The 23,647-nt window shown below is 50.7% G+C and overlaps 1 protein-coding gene across 3 annotated transcripts in view; it reads right to left on the reverse strand.

Moving 5' to 3' along the window:
• Positions 1-23,647, reverse strand: part of OLFML2A (olfactomedin like 2A) — a 37,764-nt gene that overhangs the window by 8,112 nt on the left and 6,005 nt on the right. The window contains exons 2-6 of one of the 3 annotated variants that reach the window (XM_520250.7): positions 19,572-19,835; positions 11,688-11,795; positions 7,324-7,530; positions 5,153-5,402; positions 2,458-2,706 (exon numbers count right to left, since the gene is read on the reverse strand). In XM_520250.7, coding sequence (XP_520250.3) covers positions 2,458-2,706; positions 5,153-5,402; positions 7,324-7,530; positions 11,688-11,795; positions 19,572-19,835 — 1,078 coding nt within the window. Of the gene's footprint in view, positions 1-2,457; positions 2,707-5,152; positions 5,403-5,741; positions 5,963-7,323; positions 7,531-11,687; positions 11,796-19,571; positions 19,836-23,647 lie in introns of those variants that run through there. The other 2 variants (XM_009457274.5, XM_009457275.5) reach the window with 2 other exon arrangements.

Here is a 23,647-nt window from a genome sequence, read left to right on the forward strand (position 1 = left end):
ACCAAAAATAAAAAAATTAGCTGGGCGCGGTGGTGGGTGCCTGTAGTCCCAGCTACTCTGGAGGCTGAGGCAGGAGAATCACTGCAGGAGGTTGCAGTGAGCCGAGATCACACAATTGCACTCCAGCCGGGTGACAGAGTGAGACTCCATCTCAAAAAAAAAAAAAAATAAAATAAAATAAAAATAAATAAAAATAAACATTAAAAATTAAAAAAGTTAAAAAGTCAAACGCATAAAAGCAGAGAGTAGAATAGTGGTTACTAGTGGATGGGGTGGATTGAGGAGATGTTGCTTAAAGCATTCAAAATTTCATTTAGACAACAGGAATAAGTTCAACATATTGTATACTTGAATTTTGATTGCTAAGAGAGTAGATTTTAAGTGTTCTCGCCACAAAAAAAAGATACGTAATGTGAGGTAATATATATGCTAATTAGCTTGATTTAGCCATTTCACCGTGTGTACACATATCAAAGCATTATGTTGTACATTATAAATACACACATTTAAAAAAATTATTCTTTCTGCAGTATGTCAAACAAATGAACACATACAATTTTTATTTGTCAGTACAAAAATTTAAATTTTTTTCTTTTTTGGTTTTTCTTTTTTATTTTACTTTTTAAAAAATAAAATTTAAACTCTTATAAGATAAAAAAAAAAAACCTAAAAACTGCCATTATCCAAAGAAAAATTTTCTTCTGTTCTTTTATTCTCTTTTTAAAAATTGTATTTCACTGATCACTTGAAGTCAGGAGTTCAGGACCAGTGTGGTCAACATGGCAAAACACTGTCTCTACTAAAAATAGAAAAATTAGCCAGGCCTGGTGGTGTGTGCCTGAAATCCCATCTGCTTGGGAGGCTGAGGCAGGAGAATCTCTTGAGCTCAGGAGGCAGAGGTTGCAGTGAGCTGAGATCACGCTACTGCACTCCAGCCTGGACTGCAGAGTCAGACTCCGTCTCAAAAAAAAAAAAAAAAAAAAAAAAAACCACCAAAAAACCAAAACAACAACAACAATAATAATAAAATTTTATTTAAATAGTTTTTGGGGAACAGGTGGTTTTTGGTTACATGGGTGAGTTCTTTGGTGGTGATCTCTGAGATTTTAATGTATCCGTCACCTGAGCAGTATACACTGCAGCCAGTATGTAGTCTTTTATCCTTTACCCCCTCCCACCCTTCTCCCATCCAAAGAAAAATTTAAACATGTGGCATTTCCTTCCTTTTCTTTTTTCTTTGCATGTACAGTCATGCAGACATACTTTAAAAAACTGTGAGTATATAGTTTTATGTATCCTGTTTTTAGCCTCCGTTGAGCAATTTCTCTCATCATTAAATAGGCTTTTAATGATGTGATTTCAAGGTTCTGCCAGGCCAGTGGACAGCTGTGCCCTGAATTTATCTGACCAGTCCTCCCCATGTCAGCCCTTCGTGTTATTTCCAGTTTTCTGACATTAGAAATGATGCCATGATGCAACCACTTAAGCTGCAGCTGTTGTTCCCATTGCTGGTGGATCCTTCAGGAAAGATTCCTAGAAGTGGAATGACCTTGGACCAAAGCAGGACAGGGTTTGAAGGATTTTCACCACAGAGAGCCAAGATCCCTTCGGAAGGACGGGATCAATGACTTAACGAGGAAGATTTCTACCATGAGACACAGAGCAAAACTATAAATGCTGACATCAAAACAGAGCCAACGATTGGACACAGGAAATAAAGAAATAAAAATAGTTGCTGGATTTGATGATGGCATTCTAGGTGACATTTTAAGAAGAATTTGTTGAAAATACTACCTGGGCCGGGTGCGGTAGCTCATGCCTGTAATCCCAGCACTTTGGGAGGCTGAGATGGGAGGATCACCTGATGTCAGGAGTTAGAGACCAGCCTGGTAGTGAAACCCTGTCTCTACTAAAAATACAAAAATTAGCCAGGTGTGGTGGCGGGCATCTGTAATCCCAGCCACTCGGGAGGCTGAGGCAGGAGAATTGTTTGAACCCCGGGGACGGAGGTTGCAATGAGCCAAGATCTCACCATTGCACTGCAGCCTGGGTGACAGACTGAGACTCTGTCTCAAAAAGAAAAAAAAAATTTCTTTCGCCCAGGCTAGAGTGCAGTGGCACAATCTCAGCTCACTGCAACCTCTGCCTCCTGGGTTCAAGCGAGTCTCCTGCCTCAGCCTCCCGAGTAGCTGGGATTGCAGGCACCCGCCACTATGCCTGGCTAATTTTTTAATTTTTAGTAGAGAGGGGGTTTTTCCATGTTGGCCAGGCTGGTCTTGAACTCCTGATCTCAGGTGATTCGTCCACCTTGGCCTCCCAAAGTGCTGGTGTTACAGGTGTGAGCTACCATGCTCAGCTATAAAAAGCATTTCTTAACTTGAGGGCTTCACAGAAACAGGCTGTGGGCTAGATTTGGGCAGAGGCTACAGTGTGCTGACTCCTGTGAGGCTCACTCACCTTGGCTGGAGACTTCTGGACCTGAAGGTGGCTCGGTGGGCAGGAGACTGGTGGTGGGGGTCGGGGTGGTGGTGGCGGTGGTGGTGGTGGCAGGGATTGAAGTGGGGGTGCCAGAAGCCAGGTCCACTCGCTCGGAGGACCTGGGCTCAGCCTCATCCTGCTCTGCGGAGTTGGGCTCTGCGGAGTTGGACCTGCCCTCCACCTTGGGCGGCAGTTGCTCCAGCCAGGAAGTGCCCTGGAGGGCGTTGTCTGCAGAGAGAAGACCCCTGTGCTCAAATCTCAGCACCACCTGCTGCCGTGTGGGTCTCCCTAAGGTCCACTGGGCCCCCATCTCAGGGGCCCTCAGGGAGTGGAGGGGGAGGCCTCCTCAGGGCCTCCTCACACCTGGAGGGGGGTGAAAGGTCTCAAAATGGGAGGCAGGGAGGACTTCACAGCCAGGGCTCTAAACCCAGCCAGGTGGCCTCAGCCATGTCCCCCTGCCTTCCTGGGCCACCTCTGTGAACTGAGAGTCATGAGCCCACCATGCTGGACTGTGGTGTTGACTACAGAAAAACGTACATAAACATTTGCACAGATCCCAGCAAATACGAGGTACCAAAAAGGAGATCCCTTTCCTTCCTACGCATCAAGCACTTTGTACCAGTACTCTCATTTGCTAGATTCAATTCTAGAAAGAAGCTCTTGTTCCCGTTTTACAGGCCTTCTCCTATTACTCTGCCATGGAAAATGCAGCTGCTGCCAGAATCAAATGAGACGGCATGAACGAAAGTGCTTAGAGGGTTGGGCGCAGTGGCTGGTGCCTGTAATCCCAGCACTTTGGGAGGCTGAGGCAGGCAGATCACTTGAGCCCAGCAGTTCAAGACCAGCCTGGCCAACATGGCAAAACCCTGTCTCTACTAAAAAATAGAAAAAATTAGCCAGGTGTGGTGATGGGCCCCTGTAGTCCCAGCTATTAGGGAGGCTGAGGAGGGAAGATCACTTGAGCCTGGGAGGTTAAGGCTGCAGTGAGCCATGATCGTGCCACTACACTGCAACCTGGGTGACAGAGTGAGACCCTGTCTCAAAAGAAAAAAGAAAGGAAGGAAGGAAGGAAGGAAGGAAGGAAGGAAGGAAGGAAGGAAGGAAGGAAGGGTTTAGGGAAACACTTTTACACTTTTGTGACACTGGCCGGGTGCGGTGGCTCATGCCTGTAATGCCAGCACTTTGGGAGGCCAAAGTGGATGGATCACCTGAGGTCAGGAGGTCGAGACCAGCTTGGCCAACATGACAAAACCCCGTCTCTACTAAAAATACAAAAATTAGTCGGGCATGGTGGCACGTGCCTGTAATCCCAGCTACTTGGGAGGCTGAGGCGAGAGAATTGCTTGAATCCAGGAGGCTGAGATTGCACCACTGCACCACTGCCTAGGTGACAACAGCGAAACTCTGTCTCAAAAAAAAAAAAAATTGTGACACCAGGGAGACAAAGGAACGGTGCTGTTATTACTATGATGGTCTGGTGCCCAGGGGATCTCCTGGTCAGCTGGGTGAGGGGCTCAGAGACCCCTTGACTTGAGGACAATAACTTCTTCCTTTTTTCTCCATTTTGGGCTTCCTCTTTGCACAGGCCCTGCTGTGGGCAGCCTGGGCCCTGGCGGGGATGGGGGTCATCCCCCTGGTCGAGGAGGACCACAGGGAGGCCTGGCCTAAGCAGCCTGCCAGGGCAGGGCGCCTGTTCCCACAGGCCTTGCTGGCAGAGTCAGATGCCTGCAGCTGTTCTTAGGCAGTGCCCCAGCCAGGCGTCAGAGGCTCTGTGCCGTGTCCAGACCAAGCTGGCAGGGCTTGGGCCAGCAGCTGGGACCAGGGGAAAGAGGCCCCTGAGTCCTGAGAGGCCAAGAAACAAGAGGGCTCTCAAAGGAGCCTGGTCCCTGACTGTTTCACCTCCTTGCGCCCCTTGCACATGGGCTGGAAGGAGGGCTTTGCAGGAGGAGGTGGTCAGCAGGACCTAGGAAGGGGAGGAGCAGGTTTGGGACACCCCTCTGGGACATCAGAAGACAGCAGCCATCTGGGGCGGGTCTTAGTGGGGGAATCAAGAACCACAACCCGTAGAGATGGCTCAGAAATTTGGGGTATCTTGAAACGTGTGTCTCTTGTTTGCCAATTACTTTGTCACCCTTCTCTGTGATCCAGCAGAGAGCTGCACGAAAAATACAAGAGTCTGTGGGCTCTTCCTTGGGGATATAAGAAGAGGGAGGAGCTGGAGAGGAAATGAGAGATGCCCCGAAAGCCCTTGTCACTTCTCAGGAGCCCGGTATTCTCCTGCCCCTCACTGTGGCAGCTGCCTGGTCATAGGTATTTTTTCTCACTAGACTGTGAGATCTGTGGGGACAGGGACTGTGTCTCTACCATTCCCTGTCACCTGGTCAGAGTGGACCTTCAGCACCTTTTCAAAAGCACAAAGAAAAGTCCAGTGAAGGTGAAGACAGCTGTAAATACTGAAAAGCCACCGAGTGGCCCTGCAGGTTGGTTCTGCCATCTCATCCCAATGACCCCCTGAGTAGGGTGTTATCCTCATATGTGAATGAGCAGAGGGCACCCAACAGGTAATCAATGGGTGGAACTGAATCTCGGGTGGTCCAACTGCAGAGAAGATGAGGGGATTCCTAGGAGGCATCCATCCCCGACTCCCCAGGGTCCCCATTCCCTTCCTACTCACCTGCCACCGCCTCGGTCACCTCCTGCTTGCCTGCCTTGTAGTAGGTGAAGCCCCGGATCACAGCCTGCTGCTGGGCCAGGGCGCGGGGCTTGGCTGTGGGCTGGAGGAACCTGCCCTTGCCGCTCTCCTTCCTCAGCTTCTCCACCTGAAGCAGCTTCTCCTTGGGAGGTTTTGGGAGGCCTCTGTCTGCAAAGCTCTTCTGCACACTGCCATACTTGCTGATGTCCTTGCCTTTTCCTCCAGCTGTGTCCTGGGAGGGAAGAGAAGTCTCAGACTTGAAGGACAGTAGAAGAAATGTTGTGGGGAGTCCTGGGGGCTCAGCATGTGGGGACTGGAGGTGGCCATGTTGCCCCAGGCCCTATGTCCCAAGCACTCAGAAAGTCACAGCTTTCCTTTACCCCACCATGCTGGCTACATCCATGACTGGTTTGCCTCAGTTTCCTCACCCAGCTCTTTAGCTCCCTTGCAGGCTTGAAGTCCAACCTGATAGGTTAGATTCCTGTCCCACTTCTCAACTCCTGTCCACTCCCCCTGGGGGGCAGGCTAGAAGGACCAGCTCCCTGGGAGGCAGCCTCCTCTACCTGCTTACCTTCCCAGCCTTGTCTCTCTTACTCATTGGTGTTAGTACGTGGGCAGGGGAGAGGTTCTTAGGCACCTAGGCAAGGTGACCAACTTATCCCAGAGTGCCTGGAACATTCCTAGTTTTAGCACTGAAAGTGCTGCATCCTGGAAAAACCCTCAAGTCCCAGGCAAACTGGGACAGGGTTGGTCACCCAGCCTCTAGGATATGCCATTTCTAACGATTTGTGTTTTGTTATTTTCACTTCCTATTTAAATGCCTCTGATGCTGGCTTGGCACAAGAACACAGGGCCTGTGACATCACTCATCGCTAGGCAGAAGCTCCAGCAGATACAGCAAGTACAGTAGCTGGGTGCCTTCTGCACCATTGCCAAAACACGCTTCATTCTCGCCTGCGGAATTGGCACGGGAATGAGCAGGAAGCCAGCTGGGGGCCAAGGCACAGGCTTCCTAGCTGCTTTATCGGCATCTAGGCGGTCCCAGTTGCAGACACAAATGGCCGCATTATCACAATGTCAGCAAAGGAGACCGAGATGCGGAGAAGAAGAGAGGAAGAGGGTGGGCTTGGCAGTCACGCAGACCTGGCTGCCAGTCCCAGCTCCGCCACCGCCTCTCCACGTGACCTCTCTCCGTGCCTCATCTGCCAAATGGGCAGGGGTCGCCCCTCCTCCCAGGTGACTATGGGGTTCACTGACAATGTCTGTGAGAAAGTCAAGTTTAAAGTAGGAATTCCACAAATGTCAGCTCCCTTCTTCAGCCACTCACCAAAACACAAGGCCAGTGTGAACAATGGTGTGGCTTGTGTTTTGCCCAAGGGTGACTGGCCAGAGGAGCCTGAATGGGGTTGAATCCAGTCTGCACTCCATTTGCCAAGCCACATACCCAGCAAAGGCAGGAGCCTCTGTGCAACTGGCTCACCCAAAAGTGGTTGTTCCTTCTAATTGATCTGCTCAGAGGGAGAACCAGCTTCACAGTTCATCTGCCTACAGAGAGGACGTTTATCACATTTGCACGCAGGTGTGTTATCTGTCATGGGTGGCTCTGCCTAGTGACAGAGCCAGTGCCTCTGCTCACTCTGCTCTGAGCTTGGAGGTCGAGTGCCTGGGTATTGGCTGCAGGAGTTCTGTACCCCAGGGTGGGTTGGATGAATGGGTATCAGTCTGTAGGGGTCCCTGAGGCATTGCCCACCTCCCTCTGAGCAGGCTCAACCCAGCCACAGCAGGGGAGGCTAGAAGTGGTTTTGCTGCAGCCAACCTGGTCTCTGAGGGCCAGGCAGGGGGCACCACCTCCACAAGCTTGTCCCTACTAGTTTCAAGCTTGGGAATGAGAAGGATGCCAAACACCTGGCTTAGGGACCAGCCCCCTTGGCAGGATCCCCAGGCCTATCCCCATTCCCTGTGCTGACTGTGCTTGCTGTACAGCAGGTACCCCCTGCACCTCACCCTGCCAGGGACTCTCTGGCTGTGCCAGTCCTCAACCCCATCTTACAGGCCCAAACCCCCATCGAGCTGATCCACAGGGCCAACGTCCTGGCACACTGAGCTCCCAAGTTCAGCCAGCTCCGGCCCCATGATCAGAGCTGGGGCCTCACCTGGGCCTTGCTACCAGCGCCCGTGGCAGGGGTGGCAGGGGCGGCGGCGGCATCCTTCTGCAGCAGCTGGAGGCCCAGGCGGGACAGCTCCTTCTTGATGCCCAGCATGATGGCAGAGTGATTCTCATAGTGCCTCAACTGCTCACTGAGGTGGCGCACGCTGTCCTTCACCACCTCGTTCTCCCGGCTCAGGTTGGCCTTGATGCTCTGTGGAGGGGGCAGGATTGGAGGTCTTTCCTGGGCCAGCTTCCTCTGAACCCCTAGCCTGGAGGGACACCCCAGCTTTGGTCATTAGGCTTTGCTGCCCAGTCCCCCGAACGGGCTGGGGGCGGCCGCAGTGAGCATGAGCAGGAAAAATAGGCTCTAAGAGACCCTGTGTTTATGAACTTTTTAAATTTAAAAAGTGAAGGAATTTAAAAAATAGATAATACATGTGCATGGTACTAAATTTAAAAGATATCAACGGCTATAAAAAGTCACCCTCCCACCTTTATTTCTCAGTGCCAACAGTTATTATAGGTTCCTTGTATATCCTTCTAAAGAGAGTCTGTATATTTACGGGAACACATGTATACATACACACATATTTTTACCACTTTTCTTTTTTGCTGAACAGCCTATTTTGGGAACTGATGCATATCTGCATATATAGTGCTCTGTTCCTTCTCATGGCCACACAGTACACCATTGCTTGAAGGCCATAATTTATTTATCCAGTCCCTTATTTTTTCTTTTTCTTTTTCTTTTCTTTTCTTTTTTTTTTTTTTTTTTTGAGTAGCTGGGACTACAGGCACCCACCACATGCCCGGCTAATTTTTTGTGTTTTTAATAGAGACACGGTTTCATCATGTGGGCCAGGCTGGTCTGGAACTCCTGGCCTCAAGTGATCCGCCCGCCTTGGCCTCCCAAAGTGCTGGGATTACAGGCGTGAGCCACTGCACCCAGCCGCCCAGTCCCTTTCTGATGGTTACTTTTTTTTTTGAGACAGCGTCTCACTCTGTTGCCCAGCTTGGAGGGCAGTGGTGCGATCTTGGCTCACTGCAAGCAATTCACTGTGACAACCTCTTCCTCCCGGGCTCAAGTGATTCTCCTACCTAGCCTTCTGAGTAGCTGGGACTACAGGCGCGTGCCTCCATGCCTGGCTAATTTTCGTATTTTTAGTAGAGACGGGGTTTCGCCATGTTGGGCAGGCTGGTCTTGAACTCCTGACCTCAAGTGATCCACCCACCACAGCCTTGCAAAGTGCTGGGATTACAGGCGTGAGCCACCACCCCTGCCCATTATGGATGGTTACTTAAGTTGCTTCCAATCTTTTGCTACTTTAAAATTACTTTAAAATTGTATACATAATACATAAATATCTTCTGCTTATAAAATCTCCAAACAGTGTAGATGGAGTGGAACCCTTTGGGGTTTTGCTGAGGGTGAATCTCTGCTCCCTGCAAGTCTCCAGCTTCTCTCCTGGGCCGTGCCGGCTCCTCTCCCAGCACTGAGCCCTGCCTTTACTCCCAGGCCTGTTCTCCTTCCCTGCCTCATCTCCCCTTGCTAGGGCTCTGGCTCCTTGCCTACTTTTAGCAGCTCCCACACCAGCTCCTGGATCTACTCCTGGTTCTGAATCCTGCCAGGAGCAGACAGACTGCTTAGAACCATAATGCCCCTCGCTCTGTGAACCTCCCGCTATCTAGGGATCTCCTTTGCTGGGCTGTCACCCAAGCTGGCCTTGTTCACTGGAGAGGACTTGGAAACCTGGGGGGCCTGGCAGGTATCAGTCCCAGTTCGCCAAAGCTCTAGTAGATCTGGGATTCTTTCGTCTGAGTCTACTTTTCAGCTAAAGCAGGACAGACAGAAGTCAGAGGCAGAAAGCACCAGTTTGCTGAGAAGCCGCGGAGCAACAGAATTATGGGTCCAGAATTTCATTTGTAGAAATTGTTACAGAGGAAAAGATAACCTAAAAGTGACTGACGTCCAGTCATCCCTGGGTGACTCATGTTCAGGGACCAAGAGGCAGCAGGCAGGAGTCGGATACCCTTGGATTCAAATCCTTGCTCTCTACTTCCTGGCTGGGTAACTTTGGGGCCAGTAACTACTTCTCCAAGCCTCAGTTTCCCTGCCTGTAAAGTGGGCTATTATGTCATCATACTAACAACTAAATGGCAGGGTCACTGTGAGGACCAAAAAGTCTATGGAATATGACAGTGCATTTTAAACTAGATTCCAGGGGCTGGGTGCAGTGGCTCATGCCTGTAATCCCAGCACCTTGGGAGGCCAAGGCAGGAGGATCGCTTGAGCCCAGAAATTTAAGACCAGCATGAGCAACATGGTAAAGCCCCATCTCTACAAAAAACACAAAAAACTAGCTGGGTGTGGTGGTGTGTACCTGCAGTCCCAGCTACTTGGGAGGCTGTGGTGGGAGGATCAGTTGATCCTGGGGGATTGAGGCTGCACTCTACCCTGGCCTACAGAGTGAGACCCTGTCTCAAAAAAACAAACAATCAAAAAACTAGATCCCAGGGATGACAGAAGTCAAAGTGTATGACAGATTTTCTCAGCCTCATCACTATTGACATTTGCCAGATAGCCGTTTGCTTTTGGGGACTGTCCTGTGTATTGTAGGGTATTTAGCCAAATCTCTGGCCTCTAACCAGTAGAATCCCAGTGGCACCCATCCTGTCCCCCACTTAAGTTGTGACAACCAAAAATGTCTCCAGCTATTGCCAGCTTTCCCCTGGGGGCAAAATCACCCCTGGTTGAGAACTAATGGTGTCAGGGAAGAGAGCAGAGGGAAGCTGAGACCCCAAGTTGCTGCTTATCCCCCGGGAGGTTTTTCCTTTTGGCAGAGGGAGCCAGCATCTCCCAAGTGAGGCTGTTCTCTCCCCACCTCCTCCCAGGGTGAACAAAAGCTTTTTGCTTTTAATTTTTCCATAAGGTTATCACTTAGTAAACCATGGTTAACAGAAGCAATGCAAGATAATGCAAAACAGAAGATAATTAAAAAGTCATTTTTCTGTGGCTGTGGAAACCATCTCTGGTTGGTTCCAGGCCTAGCTGATATACCCTCCGGATCATCTGGCTCAGAGTTACATGAAGTGGGTTGACATTTCCTGAGGTTACAAGAGGAAAGATCAAAGGAGAATAACTTCAGAGCCAGTAACGGGAGGGCCTGGAATGTACTAGCTGCACAGGAAATACTGGGACACAGAAGAAATTCACCAAGTGTCAGCTTTCTCCCCTGTTGCCAGGGGCTTGGCCAATAGTAGGTACATACCAAACACTTTTCGAATACTTAAAGCCACTGTGATCCCAACTTTGGGGTGAGGAAGGGGTTAATCTCCTACCCTGGGGCACAGGATGCCCAGGTGCCCCCTCCCTCTGTAAAGGAAGCTGGGAAAGGAAGCCCCCACGCCCGCTCCTGGCAGCTGTATGTCCCCAGACTCCCAGTGGCCCAACAGAGGCCGGATGCAGGAAACAGGCGGAGGTGAGGCTACGCCAGCAGAGATACAAACCTCGAACCTGCAGCTTGGACCCCCATGCTCGCTCAACTCTGTCCTTGTCCCCAGGGGCAGTCCTGGTCCCCTGCCCAGTCCTATAGCACATTCACCCTGACCAGGGCAGGACACGCAGCACCTCTGCCTCCACAGCAGCTGGGCACTAGCCCAGTGGGCTCGGTCAGTCCTGCCATGTTTTACCAACCCAGGGGGGGCACTCCGACAAGGTATCTTATTTTTTATTTTGAGACAGTCTTGCTCTGTCGCCCAGGCTGTGGCACGATCTCGGTTCACTGCAACCTCCGCTTCCCAGGTTCAAGTGATTCTCCTGCCTCAGCCTACTGAGTAGCTGGGATTACAGGCGCGTACCACCACGCCTAATTTTTGTATTTTTAGTAGAGATGGGGTTTCATCATATTGGCCAAGCTGGTCTCAAACTTCTGGCCTCAAGTGATCCACCTGCCTCGGCCTCCCAAAGTGCTGGGATTACAGGTGTGAGGCACTGCGCCAGGCCACTGAGCCACCATGCCCAGCCACCAAGGAATCTTGTGCGAATGGTACCCCCAGAATTGTGGGTCCTGATCTTGGTGCACTGGGGGCAACTGCAAGTTCTAGCTCCCTCTGAACCCCTTTCATACAACCAGCAGGTGCCTCGGTTTCTCCACTCAGACTTCAGCTTCCCGCAGGCCCTTGAGCCAGTTAGACCTCCTCCCCAGAGGCTGGACCCTGTGGCCCGCATTTCCCTCCCCCAGCTCCTGGCTGGAGTCTGGCTTCCCATGGTCACCAGGGTGAAGCCTGGATTGCCGGGGCCCCTTCGGACAGTGCCCTTGGCCCCCAGCACCAGAGCAGCCTGGCCTCTGGCGGCAGCCCCGCCCTTACCTCTTCCAGTGTGTTCATCTGGGAGGCCACCTTGTGGACGTAGGCGTGCACCTTCATCAAGTCCATGCTGTACAGGGTGCCCTCCAGGAGATCCACCATGGACTGCAGCTGCCCGGGGAAGGGGGATGGTTAGGCAAAGAGTGCAGCACATGGCCGGCCAGACACAGAGGGTAAAAGGAACCCTGCTGCAATTGAGAACTCCAGAACCTGGGCCAGGCGCTGTGGCTCACGCCTGTAATCCCAGCACTTTGGGAGGCCAAGGCGGGTGGATCACCTGAGGTCAGAAGTTCAAGACCAGTCTGGCCAACATGGTGAAACACCATCTCTACTAAAAATACAAAAATTAGCCAGGCACGGTGGTGTGTGCCTGTAGTCCCAGCTACTTGGGAGGCTGAGGCAGGAGAATTGCTTGAACCCAGAAGGTGGGGGTTGCAGTGAGCCGAGATCACGCCACTGCACTCCAGCCTGGGTGACAGAGTGAGGCTCTCTTCCAAAAAAAAGAATAATAATAATAATTAAAATTAAAAAGAACTCCACAACCCCAGAGCCTCAGAGTGGCTGGCATGGGCCCTGAGCACTCACCAGCCCCAGCCTGCTAATAATCACAAGAAAAACCACAGGTTCCATCTTCTGAGCCCTTACCACATGCCAGGCGCTGTGCTAGGGGCTTTAAGGAGTTATACCAATTAATCATTGTAACAACCTCATGAGGTGTGTAGTGGGCACTGGAGGAGTTTGTCCGGATCTTCTGAGATCCCTCTTACTAGATTTTGTGCCCATCCCTGGCTTCCATGTGCCTGCATCTGTGACTCTCTTTAGAGTTGCTTCGCCCCCAAAGTGCCAGGGAGTATACGTCCTCTTGCAGCTGCCTTGAGGCAATGATCTAGTGACATGGACATCTATAATCCCAACTCACTAGCCCCAGTGGGGATGAATTGAGCTGTTGTCCCCACTCCAGAGATCCTCTGGGGATGTGACCGAGGCTGGCACTTTTCCCAAGACCACACCCTCACTTGGATACCCTCTTCTCCCTGCATCTCCCACTTCATTTCCAGTTTCTCTGGGGAGTATTTTCTTTTCTTGTTTATTTGTTTTTCAGAGACTCTGTCACCCAGGAAAGAGTGCAGTGGCATGATCCTAGCTCACTGTAGCCTCGAACTACTGAGCTCAAGCAATCCTCCCACCTTAGCCTCTGGAGTAGCTAGGACTACAGGTGTGCACCATCCTGCCTAGTTAAGTGTTTTATGTTTTGTAGAGATGGGATCTTACTACGTTATTCCAGCTGGTCTTGAACAATGATCTTCCCAGCTTGGCCTCAAGTGATCCTCCTGCCTCAGCCTCCCAAAGCACTGGGATTAGAGGGATGAGCCACCACGCCCAGCCCAGGAATATTTTCAAAATAAATCACTTGCACATGAATCTCTGGCTTCACAGCCTGCTTCTGGTGGCCCAAACTAACACCAGGTATGGACAACTTTCACCCTCATTTTACAGATGGATGCAGTTTAGAGGGGGCAAGTGACTTGCCCAAGGCCACCCAGCTGTTCAACGGTGGAACCAGGAGCAGAACCCAAATTCATATAAATCCACGTCTCTTTCCCAACATTCGGCAGGGGAGATATCATGAATCACCGTCTCTTTCCTATCATGCTTTATGGCTCCTGTCTCATGGTCAGATGGGGAAATGGCAGCCGAGAGAGGGAGGGCCTTGCACAACAGGTCAGTAGCAGGACCTGGAGCAGCTGCTGGGCCTCCCTTGCCCAGCCCAGGGCTCTGCCCTACAGCTTCCCCTCTCCCTCTCCTCTGTCACGCCTCATCAGGATATAACACTCCCTCCAGATGGCCAAAATGCCAGAGTGTCAGGGAGACATTGGCACAAGGGGCTGGTTGGGAAACCAGCCTTCCCTGGCTTCTTGGGAAGGGCAGTTCCTCGGGCCCACCCTCACGCACAGCCCCACCCTGAGCCCTCCGGCATTTCCCGGGGCCTGCACAGGCCAGTGCTCCTGTCTGGTCCTGGCTGGCTGTTTCCAAAACAGTTTTACTCCCACCTTCCCAGGGGGTCTCAAACTGTTTTAAGCCAGGGAGCTTTTCTTTGAGCAGAAGCTGATCTCTAAAACAGAGACGGGGGCGGGAGGCTGTGCTGGAAGCAAAGATAGGCTCAGTGGCTTCTCTGCTCTCCCACAACCTGGCTTTGGCCCCGAGGGTCTGCATGGGACCCCTGGGGCTCTGGAACACAATTTGAGAATCATGCCCATAGACACTTCTGTGCCTCAGTTTTCTGTGTTAAGAAATGGGACAATAGGGCCGTAGTAAGGAGCAGCAGTGTATGGACAGAGCTCAGCACTGTGTGGACACAGAGAGGGCTTCATGAAGCCCAGCAGCACTGATGGCTCCTCCTAGGGGCTACATGGGAAGCTCCCAGCTTCACTCTGCTGCCTTCATGGCCACCAACACCGGCTTTGGCGAGGGTCCCTCCCTTGCGAGATGACCCTCTGTGTCTCCCCACTGCCCACATGTGGCTTCTCATCTCCTGAGTCTGGCATCTGACCCCTCCATGATCTGCCCCTGCCACCCTCCTCCAGGCCAGCACATGCTTACTCAGCCAGGCACTGAGGAGAGTGATAAGCAAGACCAAGGGGCACCCTGGTCTCTCACAGGCTGCCAAGGACACAGCAACATACAGGTGCCCAGATCTGGGGACAAAGGTAGTGACACATAGGCATCCAGATCAGGGGACACACAGGTGCCTAAATCAGGGACACAGTGATACACAGGAGCCTAGATCAGGGGCATAGGTAGTGACACACAGGAGCCTAGATCAGGGGCACAGGTAGTGACACACAGGAGCCTAGATCAGGGGACAGAGGCAGTGACACACCGGAGCCTAGATCAGGGGCACGGGTAGTAACACACATGTGCCTAGATCAGGGGACAGAGGCAGTGACACATAGGTGCCAGAATCAGGGGCACAGGTAGTGCCACACAGGTGACCAGATCATTAATGATGGGTGCTGATCTTTTCCGGGCGCAAGAGTGGATCAGGAAAGGCTGCCAGGAGGAAGTTTTGTTCAGTCCGAGCTCTGTAGGAGGAGCACTAATTAGACAAAGATGCCCAGGAAAGGACATGTGAAGTAAAGGGAGCAACCTGTGCTATGATCTGGAGGAGAGGAGAAGGATGCCACTCAATGTGCGATCTGCTGAGCAGCACAGGTTCAAAATGCTTAATAGCAGCCTGTGATACAATCATTACAGAAAATGGGAGTAGGTTTTTTAGGAACTTTTGTAGCCACTTGACAGAGCAATTTTATATCTGTTGACTCTCACAGTAAAACACTAGATTTATCCTGTGTATGTCTGGCTTTGTTTCATTTCTTTCTTTCTTTTTTTTTTTTTTTGAGACAGAATCTCGCTCTGTCGCCCAGGCTGGAGTGCAATGGCACGATCTCCACTCACTGCAACCTCTGCCTCCCGCGTTCAAGCAATTCTCCTGCCTCAGCCTCCCAAGTAGCTGGGATTATAGGTGCCCGCCACCATACTTGGCTAATTTTTTGTATTTTTAGTAGAGACAGGGTTTTGTCACGTTGGCCAGGCTGGTCTCGAACTCCTGACCTCAGGTGATCCACCTGTCTCGGCCTCCCAAAGAGCTGGGATTACACTCATGATGCACTGCGCCTGGCCTGCCTCATTTCGTTTCTCTAATAATTCATTTGTATAGCATTTTACAAAACTATTGGTTCTTGAGAGACCTTTAATCTTTAAAAAACTGGCCCTTCACCACAGATAGCTTGAGAAGCGCTGTGCTAGAGGAAGTCACAGGTGCTGGCGTGGCCAGAGAAGAGAGAAGGCTCATGCCACACCCACCCCACTTGCCATTACTCAGAAATGCCCTCCTTTCCTCTCTGCCTGAGGGACTCTTACATGTCCTTCAAGGCCCAGCTCTATCCTTCTATCCCCTCCTTGGGGCTCCCACAGTCCCTGGGATGTCCCTTGGCCACAGTCCCTGATCATACTGCCATTACTGGGGTCAGCAACTGTGTCCTCACAAGCCTGGGGACTCCTCGAGGCAGGAGCCATGTCTGGTCCCATCAAGAAGAAAAAGGAGTGGGGAGGTGACAAGGCACCCTCCAACCCCCAGTCAAGATGGGGACAGTAGTTATGCTACTCAAAGTATCTCTCCTACCACAGCCATGCTGCGGAGGACAAACCACAGCTGGAGCTATTAGCTTGAGGGGAAGGGCTGGGGTAGAGATGGGGTGGGATATAGACTAGGTGCCCCAGCCCCATCCTGTGGGCTCCCCTTAACCTCCTTCCTTGGGGGATGCTTATAGAGAATGTCCTGCTGAGAGAGGGGGAGCCAAACTGAACAGGAGGAAGCCCCAGCCCTGTCTCCTACTGCCTCTGCCGCCTTCTCCTCTTGGGGGTCCCTGAAAGTGTACCCACTCCCACCCTTGGGGTACCAGTGAGGCAGCATATCCTCTCCTCCTCCTCCAGCCCCACCTGCCGGGTCAATCCCCCTTTATCCTAAGCCAGTTCTGCTGACCCAGAGTCCTGTGGCAGCTGTGCACTGAGAAGGCCTAAGGGACTGTGGGCTCCTGGCTGAGAAGGTGGTCTCACGACTCTTCAGTGGGCAGGGGACAAAGTAGAGAATTCCTGGGTTCAAATCTTAATACTTGGCTCATGCCTGTAATCCCAGCATATTGGGAGGCCGAGGGACGTGGATCACTTGAGGTCAGGAGTTTGAAACCAGCCTGGCCAACATGGCGAAACTCCATCTCTACTAAAAATACAAAAAAAAAAAAAAATGAGCCAGGCATGGTGGCAAACGCCTGTAATCCCAGCCACTCAGGAGGCTGAGATGAGAATCACTTGAAAGGGGGAGCCGGGTGGAGGTTGCAGTGAGCTGAGATCGCGCCATTGCACTCCAGCCTGGGCGATAAAGTAAGACTCTGTCTCAAAAAAAAAAATCTTAATACTGCCACTTTCTTGCTATATGATCTTAGGCCATAGCCCCTCTTTGGGCCTCAGATTCTCCCACTAGTAAAGCTGGTACCATAAGTCCCCTCTCCAAAGGGTTGTAGCAAGGATTAAATTAGCCAAGAATTAAATTAGCCAGCGTTTATGAAAGGGCTTTGTGTTCTCATGTCAAACATGTGTACAATTCAGTTATCGAGAAGTTGACTCGAGCAGAAATTGGGTTTGTTCCTGTAACTGAAGACTGGCCTATGGCCTGGGTGCCTTGAGTCTGCAGGGTCCTAAGTGAGACCCATGTAGACAGTGTGATCCAGGGACTGCCAAGCTGTCAAGGTGCCACGTTGCTTAAAATTCATTCCCCCTGACTCCCCACCCAATTTTGAGAGCTTGGCATTCATTCAGGCGTTACAAAAACAAAACTAAAGTTGAATTTAAAGAAAACATTTTTAGCCAAATGTTGGGAGACAGTTTTTCCCGGATCTCTTGCTTTTCTGCATGACTTGCGTGCAGAGGCACTGACTGTCTCTGTGCTGAGCCATCTAGCTGTAGAGTGAACAGCCCTGGAAGACAGAGACACTGTTTCCTTCCAGAAGAAAGGGCAGGCATCCTTGGTGCCCATTATAAAAGATACAGATTCTCTAAGCTCAGGGCTCCTTTCTGTAACACACCTTATTATACATGCAGGTGTTATCTGACCCTCACTGCATTAGCCCATGGCAATTGGAGCCGGGGAAACTTGGCAATTGCTGTAATAAAGTCCTTTGTCTTTGAACCAGGAGGCTGCATCTTCTGCCAGCTTCCACGAAACTGGCAGGCTAACTTGTTAGCTTACGAGTAGGGTAACATCTCAGACCTTCCACAGTTTCTGACACCAAACAGGCAAAATAGAGGGAGAAGTTATAAAAGAAAAACATACTTTCAAAAAGCACCAAACTGGAAAGGCACAGTGACTCACGCCTGTAATCCCAGCATTTTGGGAGGCTAAGGTGAGAGGATTGTCTGAGCCCAGGAGTTTGAGATTAGCCTGAGCAACATAGCAAGACTCCATCTCTACAAACATTTTTAAAATTAGCTGAGCCTGGGGGTGTGCACCTGTGGTCCCAGCTTGGGAGGCTGAGGTGGGAGGATTGCTTGAGCCTGGGAGTTTGAGGCTGCAGTGAACTGTGTTTGCACGACTGCACTCCAGCCTGGGCAACAGAGCAAGACCCTGCCTCAAAAAAAAAAAAAAGCAAAAACCAAAAGACACCAAACAATCTGGTCCTTTACAAAAAGGAAGACAGGAAAGCAAGGTGGTTTAGAACTCATGCTCTGGACACAGGAGGACCTGGGTTCAAATCTTAGCTCCACCAGACCCACTGAGCACCTAGCTGAGCATGGTACAAATGGCATGAAGGTGCTCACTGGCTGTGGGGACTGAGATCTACCCCAGACATGTCTAACCAAACCATGGGTCCTGGTGGGGGACCCTAGTCTGGGGCTGTGTTGCCCAGAGGTGGTGTCTCTTCTCATCTTCCTATGGGAGGCTCAAGGGTTTCTTTTCTTTTCTTTTCTTTTCTTTTTTTTGAGATGGAGTCTTGCTCTTGTTGCCCAAGCTGGAGTGCAATGGCACGATCTTGGCTCACTGCAACCTCTGCCTCCTGGGTTCAAGCAATTCTCCTGCCTCAGCCTCCCGAGTAGCTGGGATTACAGATGCGCACCACCATGCGGGGTTAATTTTTGTATTTTTAGTAGAGACAGGGTTTCACCACGTTGGCCAGGGTGCTCTTGAGCTCCTGACCTCGTGATCCACCCGCCTCAGTCTCCCAAAGTGCTGGGATTACAGGCATGAGCCACTGCACCCGGCCTGGGTTTCTTTATTTTTTTTTTTTTGAGACTGAGTCTCGCTCTGTCGTTCAGGCTGGAGTGCAGTGGTGAGATCTCAGCTCACTGCAGCTTCTGCCTCCTGGGTTCAAGTGATTCTCCTGCCTCAGCCTCCTGACTAGCTGGGATTACAGGCGCCTGCCACCATGCCTGGCTAAATTTTTTGTATTTTTAGCAGAAACAGGGTTTCATCATGTTGGCCAGGCTGGTCTCAAACTCCTCACCTCAGGTGATCCTCCAGCCTCAGCCTCCCAAAGTGTTGAGATTACACGCATGAGCCACCATGCCCGGCCGAAGGTTTCTAATTCTCACAAAAGTATGGCATAGATTGGAGGCTGCCCATCATTATGTGAGGTTGGGCAAGTTACCTAAGTTCTCTCAACCTTGGTTTTCTCACCTCTAAAATGAGGAAATGATCCTATATTTCACAGTATGGTTTAAGAACTCAGAGAAGGCTGGGCACGGTGGCTCATGCTTCTAATCCCAGCACTTTGGGAGGCCGAGGCAGGCAGTTCACTTGAGGTCAGGAGTTCGAGACCAGCCTGGGAAACATGGTGAAACCCTGTATCTACTAAAAATACAAAAGTTAACTAGGTGTGGTGGTGCACGTCTGTAATCCCAGCCACTCAGGAGGTTGAGGCAGGAGAATCGCTTGAACCCGGGGACGGAGGTTGCAGCAAGCCGAGATCGTGCCACTGCACTCCAGCCTGGGTGACAGAGCGAGACTCTGTTTCAAGAAATAAATAAAATAAAATAAAATAAAATAAAAACAACCCACTGCCACAAAATGTAAAGTATAGCTAGGTGCCAATGGATGAATTGGTTTGGGTAAAATATAAGACACTGGAATAGGTGATAAACTAGCAGAAGAATCCTGCCTTTGTCACTTCCTGGCAAGAAGTGACTTCCCCTCAGGGAGCCTCAGTTTCCTCATCTGTGAAATGGGGCAGTAACACCACTCGCCTCACAGAGTGTGTGGAATTTTCACTGGCAGGACAGCAGGCTCCAGCTCATGATAGGCCCTTACTCCCTCCATCACCCCACCAAGTCTACCTTGAGGAGCTCGGGCGCCTGCTTTTTGAGTTTCTCCATCTTCCACTCGTTCTCACAGGGGTTGAGAGAGGAGGGAGGTGCGGTACAGGAGCAGCGGCAGTCAGTGCCCGAGCTCACGGTCTCCACCGTGTAGAAGTCCTCCACGCGCGCCCGCCCACTGCGCACTCGGCTACACGCGTCCTTGCTCAGGGGCCGCATGATGCACTTGCAACGGCAGTCGGAGCCCTCCGAAGTCATCCTCACCTGGTCCAGGTCCCCAAACACCTGTTGCAGGGGGGCAAGAGGGGCTCCAGTGAGTTGCTGCTAGGCAGTGCTATGGCAGGGAGGAAGGGAGAGATGGCAGAAGCCAGCTGGCCAGCCAGCCTTGGGATGAGAGTGTTTGGCAGGTAGGAGGGGGTGCAATTAGAGGTGGTGAAGCCCTTTTAATAATAATAACAACTCTGTGTGTGTGTGTGTGTCTATGTCTCTGTGTGTGTATTTATTTTTTTTTTTTTTGAGACGGCGTCTTGCTCTGTCGCCCAGGCTGGAGTGCAGTAGCGCCATCTCGGCTCACTGCAAGCTCCGCCTCCTGGGTTCACGCCATTCTCCTGCCTCAGCCTCCCGAGTAGCTGGGACTACAGATGCCCGCCATCACGCCCGGCTAATTTTTTGTATTTGTTAATAGAGATGGGGTTTCACTGTGTTAGCCAGGATGGTCTTGGTCTCCTAACCTTGTGATCCGCCCGCCTCGGCCTCCCAAAGTGCTGGGATTACAGGTGTGAGCCACCGCGCCCGGCCTGTGCGTGTATTTTTAAAGACAGGCTCTCTCTCTGTTGCCCAGGCTGGAGTGCAGTGGCCTGATCATGGCTCACTGCAGCCTTGACCTCCCAGGCTCAAGTGATCCTCCCACCTCAACCTCCCTAGTAGCTGGGACTACAGGCATGTGCCACCATGCCCAGCTAATTTTTGTATATTTTGTAAAGATGGGGTTTTGCCATGTTGCTCAGGCTAGTCTTGAATTCCTGGGCTCAAGTGACCCTCCCTCTTCCATCTCCCAAAGTGCTAGGATTACAGGCATGAGCCACCGTGCCCAGTCTTTTTGTTTTGTTTTGTTTTGTTTTGTAGAGAGAGGGTCTTGCTGTTTGGCCCAGGTTGGAATGCAGTGGTGGGATCATAGTTCACTGTAACCTCAAACTCCTGGGCTCAAGCAATCCTCCCGTATCAGCTTCCCAAGTAGCTGAGATTGTAGGTGCATGAGACCACACTCGGCTAATTTTTAAATTTTCTGTAGAGATGGGATCTCACTATGTTGCCCAGGCTGGTCTTGAACTCCTGGCCACAAGTGATCCTTCTGCCTTGGCCTCTCAAAGTTCTGGGATTACAGTATGTGCCACCTCACCTGGTTCGACAACTTAAATATTAATGGCGCTGTGAAAAAGTCTGGCGATTCCTCAATAAGTTAAACATAAAATTCCCATAAGATCCAGTAATTCTACTCCTGGGTATATGCCCAAGAGAATTGAAAATGGGTATCCAAAGGCCGGGCGCGGTGGCTCACGCCTGTAATCCCAGCACTTTGGGAGGCCGAGGCAGGCAGATCACGAGGTCAGGAGATCGAGACCATCCTGGCTAACATGGTGAAACCCTGTCTCTACTAAACAAAATACAAAAAATTAGCCGGGCGTGATGGCGGGTGCCTGTGGTCCCAGCTACTCGAGAGGCTGAGGCGGGAGAATGGCGTGAACACGGGAGGCAGAACTTGCAGTGAGCCAAGATCGCGCCACTGCACTCCAGCCTGGGTGACAGAGTGAGACTCCGTCTCAAAAAAAAAAAAAAAGAAAAAGAAAGAAAGAAAATGGGTATCCAAACAAAGACTTGGAAGTGAATGTCCATAGCAGCATTATTCACAGTAGCCACAAGGTAGAAACAACCCAAATGTCCATCAACTGAATAGAGAAATATTCAGCCATAAAAAGGAATGTAGGGCTGGGCACAGTGGCTCATGCCTGTAATCCCAGCACTTTGGGAGGCTGAGGCGGGCAGATCACCTGAGGTTGGGAGCTCGAGACCAGCCCGGCCAACATGGTGAAAACCTGTCTCTATTAAAAATACAAAAATTAGGTGGGCATGGTGGCACATGCCTGTAGTCCCAGCTATTAGGGAGGCTGAGGTGGGAGGATCACTTGAGCCTGGGAGGTCAAGCCTGCAGTGAGCCATGATCAGGCCACTGCACTCCAGCCTGGGCAACACAGTGAGACTCCGTCTCAAACAAACAAACAAACAAACAAACAAACAAACAAGTAAAAGGAATGCAGTACTGATTCATGCTACAACATGGATAAATCTTGAAATATTATGTTAAGTGAGAGAAGCCAGACACAAAAGGCCACATATGATATGGTTCCATTAATATGAAATGCTGTATCCAGGAGAGGCATGTCCATAGAGACAGCAAACAGATTAGTGGCTTCCAGGAGTTAGAGAGAGACGGAAATGGGAAGTGGCTGCTTAATTGGTATGGGGTTTCCTTTTGGGATGACAAAGATGTTCTGGAACTATTAATAGATAGTGGTGATGGTTGCACGATATTGTGAATGTACCAAATGCCACTGAAGTGTATACTTAAAAATGATAATTTTTGTTATTTTGTTTTACTATGATAATAAAAATTATGGAGACCTTTTATTGATCACTTATATACCAGGTTTCACATGCATTACACTTTTAAATAATATCTCTGGCCAGGCACAGTGGCTCATGCCTGTAATCCCAGCACTTTGGGAGGCCGAGGCGGGTGGATCATGAGGTCAAGAGTTCGAGGCCAGCCTGGCCAACATGGTGAAACCCTGTCTCTACTAAAAATACAGAAATTAGCTGGGAGTGGTGGTGGGCATCTGTAATCTCAGCTACTCGGGAGGCTGAGGCAGGAGAATCGCTTGAACCCGGGAGATGGAGATTGCAGTGAGCCAAGATCGTGCCACTTCACTCCAGCCTGGACAACAGAGCAAGACTCTGTCTGTCTCAGACAAAAAAGAAAAAAACAAAAAAGAAAAAAACTACCCCTGCGTGTTGGGGAGGTGTTGTGACCTTCAAAGCCCTTACCATGGCCTTCAAGGCCCATGTGAGTTGATACTCTCCCTTGAACCGCTCCTTATTGCCCTTCCCTTTCAATGACTCTCCCACTGCAGCCTCAGGGCTTTTGCATATGCCATACCCTCCCCAGAAACTCCTATCCCCCAATATTTCCCTGGCTTACTTCCTTGTGTCACTTAGTTCTCTGCTCACATGTTACCTCCTCTGAGAAGCCTTCCCTGACTGCTCACCTCCTGTTACTCTCTATCCCTTCATCTAGTGGCTTGGTTTTCTTTACTGCACCTATTACTACCTGAAATATGAGATCTGAGTTTGTGTATATTCTGCCTCCCCCACACCATAGGTACCATTAGAAGCAGGGCCTTTGTCTAGTTTCCTCCTATGTCTTCACAACAGTGCTTGGCTGGCCTGCAGTAGGAGCTCTGTAAGTATCTGTCGGGTAAATGAGCCTGCATTTTGCAGACATGCTAGAGCACAAGGTTAAGAGCATGGCATCTGGAGCCTCAGTGAGATTGTAGGCAACTTAATATTTCTGTGCCTCTGTTTCATGTGTAACATGGGCTTTCACATCATGAGGTGGTTGTGAGGATTAAGTGAGTTAATACAAGTAAAGAACAGGGCCTAGCACATATTGAGTGCATCTTAAGTGTGAACTATTCTTCTTCTTATTATCATTAATATTATTTTGAGACAGGGTCTTGCTCTGTTACTCAGGCTGGAGTGGAGTGGCCTTATCACACCTTGACCTCCTGGGATCAGGCGATCCTCCCACCTCAGCCTCCCAAGTAACTGGGACTACAGGCATGTGCCACCATGTCCGGCTAATTTTTGTATTTTTTGTAGAGATGGGGTTTCACCATGTTGGCCAGGCTGGTCTCAAACTCCCGGGCTCAAGTGATCCTCCCACCTCGGCCTCCCAAAAAGCTGGGATTACAGGCATGAGCTACCGTGCCTGCCCCCACTGCTTTTTCTGCAGCCTGCGGAGGGGCAGGGGAAAGTGAGAG

Source organism: Pan troglodytes, chromosome 11 (assembly GCF_028858775.2).
Source record: "Pan troglodytes isolate AG18354 chromosome 11, NHGRI_mPanTro3-v2.0_pri, whole genome shotgun sequence".
In the NCBI taxonomy this organism is placed as follows: Eukaryota; Metazoa; Chordata; class Mammalia; order Primates; family Hominidae; genus Pan; species Pan troglodytes.